Raw genomic sequence first — 18,658 nt, 5'->3', positions numbered from 1 at the left:
TCACTAAAAGGTTCTGTGAAGTGTTTTCAATTTGGAGTCAAATAAGAAACTTTCTTTGGGTATGAACTAACACAACCTTTTCAATTTTGTATGAACTAACATAACCTTTTCAAATTGACAGTTACGTCAAGTTGATAAGAAATTTTCTTTATTTTGCATCGTTGCACTAAAAGATTAAACCGGACCCGGATGAAATTGATGGACCGTGCATAAACCCCATAGTCCAACATTTGGAACTTTTTAACTTTTACTTTAACTTTTTTTACTTTAACTTTTTTTCCAAACCCCTTCTCGTAGACTATTCGAAATACAAGTGGTAATGAGATACAAATTCTCACATATTCTCAAACGATGGAAAAGAAAATGGGGTTTCTTCGAAAAGCATATTGAGTGAACAATTTAATGGGAATGAGATTTTCATGCTTTTTTGAATCTATTTTTCTTAAGTAAAACTAAGATGATTTTTCTTGCTGAGTAAACTGAATCTTTCAGTTAAATTTTTTTCAATAAAAAGAATCAGAGACCTCGTAGACTTTTAACAAAACCTCTCCTCGTAGACAAACGTAGACTTTTATGAATGTACAGTATATTTAAAGACAATGAGAGCTTTAATTTGAATCATGAATCGTAAAAATCGACTGAGAAATCGAAGTGAGTTCCGTTTTTGGAGATTTTCTTTATTATTATCGATGCTTTCGGAAGCGGAGACCCAAAGTAGTTTTATATATACACTATCAAACAAGATCTGTCAACTAGATGAATTTAGCAGTAAGTTTTATAAAAATGTGTACCTCGTTTCGCCATCGCTTATGAAAAAATACACTAATGGCGCTGTAATACAAAAACCGGAAGTCGGATCTGGATCAACTTTTCGGGGACTTTTTCAAGAATTCTAAGACCTTTCATATGCTTCTTAGTATGTGGAAATCGGAAATTGAAATTTCCTGAAAAATTGAGAGCGCATTTCTAAATAAATTTGCACATATTTTCTTGTGATTCCGGAACCGGAAGTCGGATTTAAATGAAATTCAAGAAAATTGTATGATGCCATAAGACCTTTCACTTGAATCTAAGTTTGTGGAAATCGGTTCAGCCATCTCTGAGAAACGTGTTTGACTATACTTATTCCCTTTTTTTGGTGCATATCACCCTGTAATTCCGGAACCGGAAGTTGCATCTAAATAAAACTCAAGAACTTTGTATGGAACCTTAAGACCTTTCATTTGAATCTTTGTGAAAATCGGTTCAGCCATCTCTGAGAAAATTGAGTGACATATTCCGTCACATACACACATACATACATACGATGACTGAGCTGCCAGCGTGTGCATGTCCCGGAATAGAGCGAATAGCGTTTGAACCTAAATTTTCTGTACCAGGACAATGAGCATACATTTTCAATGAACATTATTCTGTGGGGTTGGTGCAAAGCAATTTAATAATAAGTCTTGATATGATTTCACATCAGCTAAAAGTGACCTTCTGTCTTGAATGGTTTTAAAAATAAATTTAACTTTTTGGTGATAAACACATACACAAACAGTATGAGTGCCATTCGTTCCGACCTGCTTAGGGCGAATACATGCGAACATTGAAAACCCTGCGTTCATTTCTGAATTCTCATTTTTACTAATTGCGTATGCTTCTTGTAAGTTGCACAATACAAATCTACGTTGCAGGGGTGGAAATCGGTAATTTTTTTGATTCACAGTAAATAAAAATAGTCAGTATTATCTTCTCATACCCCATATAACATATTTATTGTAGATAGTATAACGAATTTTGTTTCTTTTTTCATCCCACAAACTACAGCATGAGCACTTCAATTTCATCGTTTATTAAACTTTGACTGTACAGTATATAATTATATCTTTAACTTTCTTTGGCCGTCGGAGTGTATCAAATAATTTTGTTGAAGAAAACTACGATATTGTTTCTTTAATATAGGTATATTTTATATAGATTTCATATTTTGTCTAGCTAGAACCTAGTGAGAAATAACTTTTAATAACAGGCATTTTTTAAGTTTGTTTGTTTCTCATGTGTAGCTGGTATAGTAACTAGTAGTTAGTAGTAACATAAGCAATAACGTCATGCAAGGGTGGCAAACACTCGCTCATAAGATTCGATTTTTTCTATTCATCAGCTCACCTCATGATTAACGATGCAATCCATAAAATGATGGTAAAGATGAAACTCATATGTTGTTTGGACATGCGTGGAGTATCGTGATGTCAGATCTCAACTAATAAATTCTGTGCGTACCCAAGGTAGACTATCCAATGTCCCAGTTCGAGACATTCGTGCTTGTCGTGACCTTTCATACATGAAACTTATTTATCATTTCATAAAGAAAATTGGAGTTCTGATTCCAGCTGCGTCCATGAGTTCAACCAATAGCTAAATTAGAATAAAAATTATGTAATGATACAAACAAACTCGAAACATTTTATGAAATTATCAACAAAATGTCTGAAAATAACAGCTTATTTTATAATTTATAGAAGTTAATCGTTTGGCTCAAATAATATTTCCGAGTAGATTTCATAATTAATGACGAGTTACCTAAGATGATATTTAAGTAATAAGAGGGATATGTTTTAATAAATTCAAATCGTTGTGACTATGTTAGGATTAAATTATTATAAGAATTTTATGTAAAAGTGATACTACGGCGAAGTAAAACTTATGTAAACTGCCTTAAGGAATAAACGTATTTATGAAAAAAAAATGAAACTCATCGCTGATCTAAACAAACACACTCACCTATACAGAGCACCGCTGACATCAAATTATGATAGTATTGATGGTTCTCAGTTTTGATTTCATAGCATTTAACTTTCATTCCTAGTTTTAAAAAGTGAGTACTGAGTTTGGCATCACCGTACCGAGCTACACCGGTGAGTGTATGCTTAAACCACAGAGCTGCCAACACAACCCAGATTTTCGGTTTTGTTTTTGCTGGAACTCAAAACGAACACGAACATTAATGTACGAAAACAAAAGTCGAACTGTAGAGTGATGTACCGTAGCGATTGAATTTCATGCCTCGAGCTAAACACAACTGGCTACTGAAACGAATGCGCTTTCCAGTTTACGAGAACATGTCTTGAGAATTGGATTGAAATGGTATCGATTCGAACGTTGGCCGCCCATGGCAACTCTGGCGGATGGGGAATACAAGCGAGACAGTGTCATAAGAATCTGATTCAATGTGTTAATGTACAAACACATCAAATCACAACTCACAAATCGTCTCTCAGTGGGTTCTAATATTTGATGTACACTCAGCGCTCATCTGCTGATTGCTTGACACTACGATGTTGAGACGACGTTTTCTCTATACACAAATGGTTACCCAGTTACTCAACTCGCTCAGCGATGCTTCTGAAACCGATTTGCAGGTGAGCTGAACTCGGTGATGATGAAGTACGGAGTTGATTATTGCCAGCCCTGACGTCAAGATAGGTGTTAAATAAATGATTTGGTGAAATCATAAGTTTTCTCTCCTATCATCACACAATTTCATAGCTGCACAAAAGGGGTAATGTTTGAAGTATGTTACAACTGTCTGCACGGAAAGAAATCTGTTACTGCTGTCATGATTAGAAAATCATGAAACCAATAATTTTAACTTATCATGAAATCATGAGCAATAACTCTTCTCCCATGAAAATTAATCATGGTTCGAAAATGCGTTTCTTGAAGAATACATTTCTTTTAAAGCTCGTAACTCTAATTTTCTGAAAGAAATCTGTTACTGCTGTCATGATTAGAAAATCATGAAACCAATATTTTTAACTTATCATGAAATCATGAGCAATAACTCTTCTCCCATGAAAATTAATCATGGTTCGAAAATGCGTTTCTTGAAGAATACATTTCTTTCAAAGCTCGTAACTCTAATTTTCTACCCGGATATCACTTAGAACCCTCTGCATCAAGTGATGTGATAGATTAACAGATTAATGGTACAGCAGACATTGAAAAGCAAGACCTACAAGACTGAAAATATTTACTTGATCCTGAAGCATGTTCATTCAATAATCGTGTTGTTTTACCCACCTTCTGATAGAGAATTAAATATAACAGAAACAAAGAAAAAGAAACGAAAATTGACATCATAAGAGACTAAGCACGGCTACGCTTTTCATTTGACAAACATCAATGCTACATTTTGTTTGAATGTATTCGTACATATTTGATGTGACCGTTGTAATATTCCGATAGCTAACGAAGAATATTTTGTTCAACCACTTTGATTAATTTGTTTCATAGATATAACAGCACTAGCTCTATTGATTCACCTAAATATTATAAATAAGACGATTTTTTTGCAATAATTTGACATAGAGTTTCTTTTTAGGTTTGATTCACACTTGTTTTTTTCTTGCAGTTCGTTCAAGTGTTTAAAAATAAAATCAAAACTGAAGCAATGAACGCAAGTAAACACGTTATCTCTTGCGTAGTCGTTTTTCAAAAACAGGATTTTTTCTTTTTTAAAGAAGTTCGTCGTGCTTTCCACTGAATTTATGTTGAAAAAAGTACGGGTGTGTAATGTCAGAGACATAACTGGATGTCGTGAATACGAATAAAACAAACACGATTTCTTTACACTTTCGAATTCGAATTGATAGTTGATTTATTGTGTGAATTGCGAAACTTTCCCCCTTTTCATTACTAAAATTTTCAACGATTTTTGACGTCGATTATCTCATTTCGGATTTGCATATTTCATTAAAAGAAACTATCAAGATGATGTACAGATTTCATTTCTGCCCAAATTGTGGAATTCTCTACAATATTTAGCACAATTCTGAACATTTATCTCGAACGATTTTCGCACAGCGAAAAGTGCACGAAGCAAATCAAATTACTTTGGAATTTCACTAAACTGATGATTTCTACCTTCGATTTGCAAAGAAGTAATCTTAATAGTTTTTCAGATAACATTTAAAGCCATTAGAACGGTTGATTTTATATATTGCTGTCCACTTTTCGCGTCTTGTTTTCTTACTCTTCAATGCCAACCATCAGCAGCTGATGCAATCGTTCTTGCTTGAATTTAAACTAACTTTGCGTACAAACCGACACATCCGCTGGCAGTGCCAAATGATGCGAAACTGGTTTAATGCGACTTCTGGCCTTGACGACCGGAAGGCAAATGAGAACTACGACCTGAGTGTTTGAGGTTTTTAACCACGCAGAAGGTGCGCTCTCCGATGCCGCTGTTTGAATACGTCTTCTCGCCCCGATGTCTGCTTTCATCCAACGCACAAGAAAAAAGATCGATTTTCGCATTTTTTGTGCATAAATATCTGTTTATTAATTTTATTTTTGTGTATTACATCAACATTTTACAGTACAAGTGTTATGACCCTTTGGCCTTTCATCTTTGATGTTCATACGATTCGTTATTAATATTAGGTGTTTTAGTTACTCTTGTTTTACATACCAATGTTTAATCATAATATTTATTTTAATTATTAATAAAATATCTACCTACTTATAACTATCCCTAACCTAAGACGTACAAATTTTGAATTATTTGTATTTCAGAGATTGAGCACCTCTCTTCAAATTTCGTGCATTATTGTTCGAATTTTTGTTCTAGTATATCCAGGGAGGCCATCTCATGTACTTCACTAGTCCTTGTCCAAGGGGATAGATTTAGAATCATCTTTAAGATCTTACTTTGAATGCGCTGAAGCCTAAGTTTGTGTGTTCGTGCACAGCCCCGCCAAACAGGGACTGCGTATTCAATTGCGGGGTAGATGATTTGTTTATAGACAGCCATCTGATTCTTCAGGCACAGTTTAGATGTTCTACAAATCAGCGGATACAGAGACCTAATGAGTATGCTGCATTTTTGAACGATTTTGTCAACATGTGACCTGAATATCAAATGTCTGTCAAAGGTGAGTCCTAGATAGATAACTTCATCGGACCATTGAATGACCTCATCACCGAATCGTATTCGACATTCGTCTGATGGAACAAGTTTTGGAGATCTTGAATGTGGAAATAAGATGACCTGAGTTTTTGCTGCATTGATCACAATTTTCCAGCTTGTAAAATATTCCGTTAAAGCGTCCAGACCTGTCTGTAGTTTATTCTTCAGAGCATTAATGACACGACCTTTGTAAAGAATGGCAGTATCATCAGTAAATTGTGACAGAACACCACCACCCGGTAGAGGTGGGATGTCTGATGTAAAAATGTTGTATAGAATGGGACCTAGGATACTTCCCTGGGGTACACCAGCAGGAATAGTAAATCTTTCTGAAAATGCATTATTCAGAGTGTTATGAACCTTACCAAATAGGTGTTCCGCCAGTATTTTGGTCCGCCCCGATTTTATCGTGCACAGCGATCAACTCTGGGTGATTTGTTTTGCGTTTCTACGCTCCTAAGTAGCAGTGCCTTTCAAACTGGTCAATGTTCGGTGATAAATATAAAACACTACACATCACACATAACACATTAAACCTTTATTTTATTCTAACACGACACTACATTTATTTAAACACGTATTCTTCAATTTAATTACAATTATCATTTACTTCACTACAATACACTCTACAAGTACACAAAACTACTAATCACGGACGGTGGCCAGTCCTATCTCTACGAAGGTTGATTTGGAATGAGAAAATGATGGAGCAAATCGCATAATTAACTACTCAAATATAAATTCTCTCCGAACATAGTTTTATGCTTGAGATCGCTTTACTCTTCTCACCCCTCACTGAGTTTCTCACTACTTTCGTTAAGTTTGGTAACAACAGTGTGAGCAGGTCGTACTACTGTCAGTCTATCGTGAACAATGTTGTGATCAGTGCAAGTGCAAAACATCAACATTACCGGCCACCTAAATTTGCTAAGTCGAATTTACAATAATTGAATTTATAAACAACAGGTAAGTATCATTGACTTTTTTAATGCTCTTCTTCCTTTTCAGTTTGTTGATCCGGCTGTACTGCTAACTGCCGATCGAATGGAAGTGGAAACAATCTGCGAATCGGTCGTATGTAAGTTCCACTTTTAGTTTTAACTGTTGCAACTCGGACGATGCCATCGTTACCAGGTTGCACTGCTGTGATCCTTGCTAGTGGCCATGCAACTGATGCCTTTCCATCTTCTTGCAGTAATACCATTTGGCCAACGTGTATATCTGCCGGAGAACAGGATTTTTGCCACTGCTGATTGAGTTCGGTAAGGTATTCTTTCCTCCAACGCTGCCAGTGATTTTGAATCAGTTGTTGTAACTGTTGATAGTGCCCTAATCGACCTGTTGGCACTTCAGTATAGTCAGGATCAGGAAGTTGCAAAAGTGCGCCACCGGTTAGAAAGTGTCCGGGAGTAAGAACGTCCAATTCGCTCGGGTCATCTGACAGAGGCGTTAATGGGCGAGTATTCATGTTTGCCTCAATCTGGTAGAGGATCGTTACCATATCCTCATATGGAAGTTGACGACAACCGATTGTTTTGACCAGAGAGGTTTTTGTTGTTTTGACAGCCGCTTCCCAAAGGCCGCCGAAGTTTGGTGCTCGTGGCGGAATGAAACGCCATACGATTCCGCATCTACTGCATTCATTTATGATTGCTTCTTTGTTTTGTTTCGAAGTGAACATTTTATGCATTTCAGTTAGCACCGTTTTAGCGCCTTTGAAATTTGTGCCATTATCTGAATGTATTTCCGTAGGTAAGCCGCGCCGAGCAATAAACCTTCGGAGTGTAGCGATAAACGCGTCTGTTGACAAATCGCACACAAGTTCTAAATGGGTAGCTTTAGTAGCGAAACATACAAATACAGCAATGAAAACCTTTTGTGGAGCCGCGCGTCGATGAACAGGCTTCAAATATAGCGGGCCGCAATAATCGACCCCGGTGGTTGAAAATGGTCGACTAGGAATAGTACGAGCCTTGGGAAGCTGGCCTTGAGGTTGGATTACAGGGACAGGGTTATGGCGAAAACATTTTATGCATTTGCGACATACATAATTGGCAAGTGTTTTTCCTCGTATTGGCCAGAATTCTCGACGCATGGTTGCCAGAGTCATTCTGGGGCCGGAATGTAAACATAGGGTGTGAAAATGGTTGGCTATGAGACGAGATAGCGAGTGTTTATTTGGAAGAACTATAGGGTGCTTGGTTTGGTAGGTCTCATTCGAAAAATTCATCCGGCCACCAACACGTATAATGCCATTGTCATCCAAAAAAGGCCGTTGATGTTTTAGTGGAGATTTTGAGGGCACTGAACGTTTTTGCTTCAGCTGATTCAATTCTTCTGCGAATGCTTCTTGCTGTGCTAACTTCACTAATGTACCTTTTGCCTCTTGCAGCTCCACGGTAGAGAGAAATGTTTCGTAGCGGCAATTTTTTGAACGGCAACGACTAATGAATCGAAGAAGGTAAGCAGTAATGCGCACTAGATGCCAGAAAGAAGAGAACCGAGTGAATAGTGGGTTATGTTGCACTGTAGACTTTACTAACATTACTACTTTTCTTCGTTCCAGAACGTCTTCAGCGGGAGAAAGATAATTCAACATACTAGGCCAATTGTCTTCTTCTTCTTCCAGTCACAATGGACCACACTTCCAAAGCGTATCGGCAATAAAGTCTTTTGGTAGCATACCACGCGACACATGATCCGCCGGGTTATCCGTTCCCTTTACGTGATTCCACTTGTGTCCATGTGTCAGCAGTTGTATTTCTGATGTACGGTTACCCACAAACGTTTGCCAAGTATTTGGAGGAGCAGCAATCCAATGCAGCGTGACAGTAGAGTCCGACCAGAACCAACAACGAATTCCCTCCATTCCAAGCGCGACCGAGACACGTGCATAGAGCCTGGCCCCTAATAAAGCAGCGCACAGTTCCAACCGAGGTAAACTAAGCCGTTTGATTGGCGCTACACGTGATTTGGCCGCTATGAGCTGGATTCGAACCTGAGCAGCTTTGTTGATCGACCGGGCGTACATACACGCACCATAGCCGACTTCTGAAGCGTCGCAAAAGACATGAAATTGAATTGTGCAATATTCCTGGATAAATAAATACCGGGGGACCTTGTGTTGTTTCAATAGGGGGATTTGAGCATGAAATTCCTTCCACTTAGCTTCGATTTCTTGTGGGACAGGTTCGTCCCAGTCAACGTTAACTAACCAAAGGTGTTGCATTCTGATCTTCGCCCAAGATATAACCGGAGAAACTATTCCGAGTGGGTCGTACAGTTGCGCAATGACCGAAAATATTTTCCTCTTCGTCCAATGATCGTCTACTTCCGTTGTTCGAACCTCAATGCACAACTGGTCCGTATCCGTCTCCCATACCACACCGAGCGTTTTTACCCTTGCTTCCGAGTCGAAGTGCAATATGGAGCGCTCACCAAGAACTTGAGCAGGTAAGTCAGCCAACACTTCCGAACAATTTGAGCTCCATTTTCGCAATTCAAAGCCGCCTTCCGCCATCAGAGATTGGGTTTCTTTTCGTAGCTGCTTTGCTTTTGCTATAGACTCTGCTCCCGAAAGGAAATCATCCATATAAAAATCCTTCATTACAGCTGGACCAGCAAGTTTGTATTTGCCACCATTATCCAGTGCGAGCTGTTTAAGTACGCGAGTTGCGATGAACGAAGAAGGTGCTAAGCCGTAAGTAACAGTCTGAAGCTCGTACACCTTTATTGGTTCTGAGGAATGAAAGCGCCAAAAGATTCGTTGAAGACATGTTTCTTCCGGGTGAATGCGTATTTGTCTATACATTTTTTCCACGTCCGCTATTAACGCGACAGCATGCTTACGAAAACGAATCATGAGGCTCAACAACTCGTCTTGAATAACAGGACCTGTGAGTAAAGCATCGTTAAGAGATATGTTGGTAGTTGTTTTCGCTGATCCGTCGAACACTACCCGCACCTTCGTCGTTGAGCTAGACTCCTTGAACACCGGATGATGAGGTAAGTAGTAAGCTGTCAATTCTTCGTCCAAAGTGGAATCTACCGAACCGATATGGTGCATATGCCCCAAATCTAGATATTCCTGCAGGAATTCGATGTATTTTTCGCGCAAGCTAGAATCCTTTTCCAACCGTTTCTCCAATTGATGGTATCGTCGTAACGCCGTGCTCTTCGATTCCCCAATTTTCGCGTGAAAGCCATTCCGTTTTGGATACCGTGCTACATAGCGTCCCGTTTCATCGCGTGTGATTGTGCTTTGAAAGTGTTCTTCGCAATCCTTTTCTTCTTGCGATCGTAACGGATTCTCGGATATCTCCTCGATTGTCCAAAACTTCTCGATAGCCTTATCGAGCGGTTCCATTACCGTGACGTGACAGCTAATGGATGATTTACCAGGCGACCATTCCGACTCTCCAGCAGCGACCCAGCCGAAGACCGTATTGACAAACACAGGTAAGTGATCATCAAGTTTGCGAACCTGCATCCGGCCACCATGGAGAAGATGAAAGTCGTAGAAGTGCTGAGACCCGAGCACCAAATCGATCGGTCCTGCAACGTAAAATCCAGGATCAGCGAGTTCCATGCCGCTTGGCGGCTTCCAATTTGCCAATGGAAGCGAGGTAGATGGCTGGTTGTCCGTGACCTGCCCCAGAACCAGAAATGTTATTGGCAACGAAAAGTTTTGAACCCGCGATGAGAGTACAGCAGAAACCTCATGGGCTGTATTTTTTCTAGACCCTCCAATACCGCTAATTTCTACTCTTTTACTTCGTCTTGGTAACTTGAGCAACTGACATAGATTCTCCGATATCAGATTGGCTTGCGATCCAGAATCCAATAATGCTCTAGCGTAATGTTGTCTACCCCAGTTGTCCTTTATTTTGAGTATTACAGTTAACAAGAAAACGTGTGTTCCAGGGTGTCCTGAAGCCAGATTAGTCGAGACCGATTGGATCGAACTTGAGATTGCACTTCCGGAGTTCGATGCCTCGTCGGACGCCGATAGGGTGGAAGATGACAGCCCCTGCGTAGCCGAGGACGAAACAGTAGTAGAGCCAGAACCGGGAAATCCAGGATGAAGTAGTGTATGATGCCGTTTTGAACAAGTCCTGCAACGAAATTTCGAAGGACAGTCGCGTGCCATATGATTTCGCCCTAAACAGTTGCTGCAGAGCCGCTTGGAGTTTGCAAACTGTAGCCTTTGGTCCAACAACAGCTTGTTAAACTTCGGACATTGTGCGATCGAATGCTGCTCACCACATGAGACACAATTTGGAGTCTTACTTCCGGTTGCTGAGTTGACGGAAACCTTCGAAGGACGAAACTTAGACACAGTTGAAGACGTTTGACTGTTCGCTGAAGCCATTCGTTGATCCACTGAAACTGCGTCCAATACCCGCGATTGTTTTTTGAGAAAATCTACCAACATTGCAAAGGAGGGCTCGTTTTCGTTTGAAGCACTTTCTTCCCAACGTTTTTGAGTACCATCATCCAATTTCGATACCAGCAGATGCGTAAGCATTGCTCCCCAACCGCCTGTCTTCTCCCCAAGCTGATCCAAAATCTTCGTGTTCCGTTCAAAACAATCGATGACGTCATGAATACCCACCGATGATTCCTTCCGCATTTTCGGGAACTCGAACATTGCGTTTAAATGCCGCTTTTTTAGCAAATATCCATTGGAAAAACGTGCTACCAAACCATTCCAAGCAACCCTGTAATTTACCTCGCTCATCGTATAAGAATCGACCAACTTCAGTGCATCACCCTTTAAAGACGCTCGTAGATAGTGAAACTTTTGGATACCACTCAGATCTGGAGAAGAGTCGATCAAGGCTCGAAATGTGTCATGAAAAGGCAACCATTTTTCATAACTACCGTCGAATTCCGGTAAATTTATTTGCGGCAGTCTTACATAAGTATGTACGCTAGCCGGTTCAGATCCAGAAAATGCATTTTGTGTTGATGCCGGTACTTGCCGTGGTAGCTTTCCAAACAACCCTGCCCTTACCTCTAAATATTTCTCTTCGAAATCCGCCCGTACTTGCCGATGAAGCTCCACATTCTCTTCATGATCATCAGATGCCTCGATATCGCATTGTACTTCCTTAAACTCGTCCCATTTTGCCTCCAGTTTCTCCAAACGAAACTGGATTTGGTGTTCGTCGAGCGCCTGGCTACTGTGTAGAAATTTTTCCGTTCGCAGTAGAAAGTCTACTATGCTATCGCGAACGTGGATCTTCGGTTTCAGCTTCTTCCCCATTTTGGCTTGTATTCTTCAACGGACGATAGCGAGCAGCTTAATGTTTGACTAAAAATACACCAAGCAAAGAACCCTTCCAAGAGAGATATATGAATTTGGACAGGTACTCACCTGGTGAGCCTGTCAATTAGGCCGTGTATATCTCTGAGATCTTATTAGTGTTTCCAACATACAGAATGCTGATACCGATGTAGAGCGAGCCCGAGTGTCCGAAGCTAGAAATAGGCAGAAGCACAGCACAAAAAAGCCAATAATATATTGAATAGGACAGGAACTCACCTTGTGAGCCTGTCAACTAGGCCTTGAATCCCTTTAAATCTTCCGCAAATATCCAATTTCCCGCATTAAAATCAGTATGTGATAATTCGATGACCGAGCCGTAGATGCTAGAAATATGTACAAGCACAGCACAAAAAATCCAACAGAATGTTGAGTAGGACAGGTGCTCACCTTGGAGCCTATTGCTACAGGCCTTGTATTTCTATTGAGTATTGTACCGTTTCCAAATTGCATGAATCAGCTCCAAAAAACCGGACAAACCAACGTAGCAGGAACGTATTAGCGATGCACTTCGTCAACGCTCGACTTATAATGTGATTGTAGATACGTCCTCGCGGTGTGTACTTCCACCATATAAGACACCGATTGTAGTGAAGTAACAAAAGGGCGCCGAAATAAAAATGAGAAAAAAAGACCACGTAGAGATGCAATGTGTGTAGAATTTATTGGACAGGTACTCACCTTGTGAGCCTATCCAATAGGCCTTGAATATTTAGTTTCCCTAAACACGTACAAATCCAATGGCGTTGCTGACATGAATCGATGCCGCTTAACTATGATGGCTGAATTAACAGTTACGCTACGCAAGCAGAATGGCGTCGCTAAAGCGTCCACGATGGCGGTATCCGCTTTGTCCACGGACTCAAAATGGAGAAACCGACGCCGCGTCGGTTTGTGGAACAATCCTGGTCACGGCACCAATGTTATGAACCTTACCAAATAGGTGTTCCGCCAGTATTTTGGTCCGCCCCGATTTTATCGTGCACAGCGATCAACTCTGGGTGATTTGTTTTGCGTTTCTACGCTCCTAAGTAGCAGTGCCTTTCAAACTGGTCAATGTTCGGTGATAAATATAAAACACTACACATCACACATAACACATTAAACCTTTATTTTATTCTAACACGACACTACATTTATTTAAACACGTATTCTTCTATTTAATTACAATTATCATTTACTTCACTACAATACACTCTACAAGTACACAAAACTACTAATCACGGACGGTGGCCAGTCCTATCTCTACGAAGGTTGATTTGGAATGAGAAAATGATGGAGCAAATCGCATAATTAACTACTCAAATATAAATTCTCTCCGAACATAGTTTTATGCTTGAGATCGCTTTACTCTTCTCACCCCTCACTGAGTTTCTCACTACTTTCGTTAAGTTTGGTAACAACAGTGTGAGCAGGTCGTACTACTGTCAGTCTATCGTGAACAATGTTGTGATCAGTGCAAGTGCAAAACATCAACACAGAGAAACCTGGAATGCTCTATCTGCAAGATAATTTTTGATAATTTTAATAAGATACAAGGGAAAATTATTCCGATGCAGTTTGAACACCAGTCTATCGTGCCACACATTATCGAATGCCTTTTCAATATCCAATATTGCCATGGCAGTCGTTTTGGACACTGATTTGTTTTGCTGGATGACGTTGTTAACCCTTGTGAGTTGGTGGATGGTGGATCTTCCTTTCCGGAACCCAAACTGTTCTTCCAGTAACATATCCTGTTCATCTGCGAAAGCAAGTATTCGCCTTTGTATTGACTTTTCAAACAGCTTGGATAGGGCAGAGAGTAAGCTGATGGGTCGATAGTTCTTGGAAAAGGAAGGATCTTTCCCCGGTTTCAAAACTGGGATAACTTTAGCTAACTTCCACTTTGAAGGGAAGTAACCAAGCTCCCAGCATCTGTTAAAAATTTTAGCTAAGAAGACAAATGAGCGAATACTCAAATGTTTCAGCTCAATGTTGAATGTGTTGTCGAAACCGGGGGCCTTCATATTTTTGGATTTTTTCACAATAGTTATCAGCTCATTCGCAGTGACTCTACTTTCCTCAGGAACCAAGCTGTCTGATTGGTCAACCTCAGCTACGCTATCAGCAACGGCTCTTTCATGTGGACTAACAATGTTGATTTGAAGAGAGGAACTCGGCATATGTTGTACTGGAACCGTCCTATCACGAGCGACTGTGATTGAATGCTAGAAGGACGATAGGGCTGCATCGATTTCCATCGGGGAATCAAGTGGCAAATCGATATTAATAAGTTGGTCGGCGATTTGTTGAAATTGGACCCAATCGGTGCGATAATAGTTCCTCCGTGGTTGAATAGGCACTGTTTCTGGTGAAGATCCCAACGTCAATATTACTGGAAAGTGGTCAGAAGAGAGCTCGTTGAAGACAACCGGAGAGCTGTCTATGGCAATGTTACTGATGAATATATCCGAAATGGAATGAACTCCCGATCTGGAAAGTCGCGTTGGTTGATCCGGAGCGAGGATGTTGTATTGCCCAGCTTCGTAATCTTCGGCAAGTACGAATCCGTTTCGATTCTGTCTTCTGTTTCCCCACAGCTCATGCCGTGCGTTCAGGTCCCCAACAATGATGAATTTGTTCTGTCGTCGAGTGAGCATAGCCAGATCTCGCATCAATGATGCACACGTACCATGTCGAAGATTTGTTTGTTTGGGGCAGTACGCTGCAATGATGATGATGGGTCCCATCGTCGTTGTAATCTCAATTCCGATGGCTTCTATGAGTTGCAATTTAAAGGCTGACAGAAGCCTGTGCTGAATGGATCGTTTAACGGCAATGGCAACTCCCCCTCCTCTGGTAGTTGTCCTGTCGAACCTGTGAATCCTGTAATTGGAAATAAAAATAGAAATTTCAGGTTTAAGATGAGTTTCAGTTAAAATACCAATATCGGCATTCTTCTCTTGTAGAAAGTAGGACGATTCAGCAGTTTTGCTCCTGAGTGAGCAAGCATTCCAATTTACTATAACCAACTCATTACATTGTATATTCGATGATGAATTTGCCTAAGGCGTTGATTTGATCTAACCGCGTTCTGCAGTTTCGTAGTTTTGTTGTCATTGTTTCAAAAATGACGATCAGTTGTTCAGCAGAGAATAAATCACCAGAGTCATCCTTCGCTTGTGGTTGATTATTGCCCCATCCAGGAGGGATTTTTGAGGAAGATTCTTTTTGTGATCCAGCGGCTGAATCTTTTGGATTGCTGCGAGGAAATGGCGGCAAATTCGGAATATCCCTCTTCGGTGGGAGCCGTGGGAAATCAATTTCATCCTTCTGTGGAACATTCTTGCGCGTTGATTGTTTACGGGACGCCTGTTGTCGAATTTTTGTGAACTCAGCACGTTTGGGACACGATTCACTAGTAGATGGATGGTCGCCATCACAGTTCACACATTTTACAGCGATGTCATCTAGTAGGCAATCGTTGGTATTGTGTGGTTCGGCACATTTCCCGCACCGACTTTTCATGTGGCAATTCCTCGCTCCGTGGCCGTAGTTCAAACAGTTCGTGCACTGTGTGACATCCCGATGTCCCGGTTTATACTTTTGCCATTCGATGATTATGTGAAATAACGATTTAATCGTTTTCAGTTGACTCATGGTGATGGAGTACTTCTCCAGATGAACCAAGTAGAGTTGATCTCGATACATTTTGTCCGTGTTATGTCGCTTCATTTTAAACACCATCATAGGCTTTAGTCCATGTCGGGTAGTCCTCGAAGTACAACATTCATAGGTTTGTTGGCGGCAATATCGTGTGTGAAGTATTCCGCTTTTGTCTGCTTCAGATAACATTCCACTCCTTTGTAGTGGTTCAGTTATTTTGTAGCCTTCAGTACATAAACGGATTGTTGACTGTAGTCCTTTGCTGATCAGTGTGTTGAAATCCGAGCGTTGGTGGGAAGCCCTTCAGGTAGAAAGGCGGCAGTTTTTCTTTCTTCTGCAGTTCCTCTTCGACATCAACTGGCAGATCAGCATATTGGTTTTTACTCAGCAAACGGTCATTTACCTGTACATCACTTGGCTTCAGACGCTTAGCATCCTTTGGATCCTTCTCGGATCTATGACGCGTTTTACCCATAGCTTGGGTAGTTAGAAAACTGCGAATAAAAGATAAAACAAAATCGAAATTAGTCGTAGTAGGTTATTCGTCTATCCACATCGAGTGTTAGATGACGAATTGATCGATTTTCGACAACGGTTCCCGTTTAGCGTTTATACGCAGTCAGTTGAAGATATGTGCCTGACTACCTCAAAATCGTCGTCCTTGCGCGGAAAACCATAACAAAGGTAAAGTTTTCCGCGTTGTTTTAAATATTCAGAAAACTTTATTTTTAAAACTTAACTGTTCAAAAAATTATCCTAAATTCCTGATGATATTTTTGATGAAATAGTGAAAGAATTATGTTGCTGCCATTAATACAATTCGAGATATTCACGATTAAGTTCTGCCCATTCTTCCATATGGCTAATTTTGAAAAGGCACCCTATAGTAAAGTAAGTCGTATTCACGACAAAATTACCATTGACATATTTAAAGTTATACTCAACAACGTCAAATGCGTTACGTTTCAATTTCAGCGAAATCAATCTGAATGAATCATGATCCGAGAAATTTTAATCATGGTGTATTATCATAACATGAAAATATATTATTTTTCCCAAATAATGACTCGTTTTGCTCAATTCAAAAATCAGGATTTGGCCCGTGTGTAAAGTAAACAAACATACAATTAAATGTTCTGTTCAAGGATAGAGTATGATATAGTCTGTGCGATATCACATTTTAATTCGAAGACAGCCATAAATAAATTTACGAAATAAAAACCATAGCGATCTGAAAAAATGTTTTATTCTCTTTATTATTAGTGTTATGTGGTACGGTTCAAAATCGTATTTGCTAGAGAGGAGCCGAATTATCTCTGACTTTGCCATATACACATATTTTTTTTAAACACTGCAGACATTTCTTGACAAACTATTCATAAATTATTGGAATCGTTCGCGAGGATCAAAAGAGAAAGTCGAAACAAATACGAAAACTTGAAAGTTTCATAAATTTCTACCTGAAAACTAAAAAAACACAACGCCAAACTTTGGCTATGCTATGAAAAAATGTTGCAGCTTTCAGAGAAAAACTACAAGGATCAGCCCCATGGGGTTGTTCGAGCCGTTGATGTGGAACAAGGCAACCAAAATTTCTAATGATCTACAATCAAAAAGTTCAATCAATCCGAATCAACACCGAACATCATTTGTCTAGATTTGCATTTGTTTTATAACCGACGAAATTACACCATTATCCCAAATATATGCAATTATATCTTTGTACATACTTGCGATTTCGATAATTAAGCTTCTCTTCGCCAAGCTTGTGTTCAAGTTTTTTATGCAAGCAGTTTTTTTAGCGTTAAGTTTCTCTACCATTCTGCGATTGCGGTTGAAGCGATAAACTATTTCTCATTATCAATCGAGTTCATCTAATATAAATTAGAAATCAATCTTTAGGCACTCAAAATTTATCCAGAGGTTGTTGTCAATTTCTCATGGGGAAACGACATAACATGAAATTCCGAGCTTGCGTGACACAAGATCAGAGCATACCAATTAAGGGCTGAGGCCAGTGTGTTTTAGGGCGTTTTAAAGGGCTGTTTTCACGCTTCAAATATGATTTTCTCAGAAACGGTGACGAATATCAAAAAACACAACAGACAATCTCTTAGAAATTTAGTTTAGAATATTCTGTGAAAATTTCAGAAAGATTGTTTGACTTTAGCGGTCGGGAAAGTCTTTTTTCTGAAGGAAGAGTTGCATAGCTGAAAACGGCAACTTTCAACCTGTTCATTGAATATCTCGCCTTCAAAAGCATGGATCAAAAATCTATCCTGACAATGTCCAGATAATTTAGTTTAGATGCGATTAGTTCATAAAACCATATATGTTGTCGCGATAAAAATTAAGTGAATGTTATTTTTGTAATGGTAAGTCCATTTCTATGGCGGCTCCATTTTTTCTGCTCTTGTATTCTGGTAACGTAACGAAACATGAGAGAGAAATAAAATCGGCTCATCAAGGCTGCCAAACAAGCGGTAGCTTTATTGGATTTTATGTGATGTAGTCAAACTTGTAACCGAAAATATCAAAACTTTCTTGGCCATCCGGCCACATCGAGAGTCATTTTACACATTTACGAGAGAGCATGAAGAAAAATGTAATACGCACAGCGAGCGATACGGTTTTACGCTAACAACTGGCATCAGCCCTTAAAGCTTCAAATCGTTTTATGGAACGTTTTTTTCTTGCTGTCTAGCAACAACCTACCTCTAGCATGCTAG

At 39.8% G+C, this 18,658-nt stretch overlaps 1 protein-coding gene across 1 annotated transcript; it reads right to left on the bottom strand.

Annotated features, from left to right (window-relative positions):
- Positions 1-8,582: 8,582 nt before the first annotated feature.
- On the bottom strand, positions 8,583-12,221 carry LOC131428875 (uncharacterized). The gene has a single exon (XM_058592934.1). The coding sequence runs from the start codon at positions 12,219-12,221 to the stop codon at positions 8,583-8,585; it is 3,639 nt and encodes a 1,212-aa protein (XP_058448917.1).
- Between the last annotated feature and the right edge of the window lie 6,437 nt (positions 12,222-18,658).

The sequence above is a fragment of the Malaya genurostris genome, chromosome 2 (assembly GCF_030247185.1).
Source record: "Malaya genurostris strain Urasoe2022 chromosome 2, Malgen_1.1, whole genome shotgun sequence".
Lineage (NCBI taxonomy): Eukaryota > Metazoa > Arthropoda > Insecta > Diptera > Culicidae > Malaya > Malaya genurostris.
Note: the sequence above shows the minus strand (reverse complement) of the source record. Positions and strands in the feature narration are given on the sequence as shown.

Coding starts and splice junctions, on each gene's coding strand:
- LOC131428875 (XM_058592934.1), bottom strand. CDS start 12,221: ATGGGGAAGAAGCTGAAACCGAAGATCCACGTTCGCGATAGCATAGTA.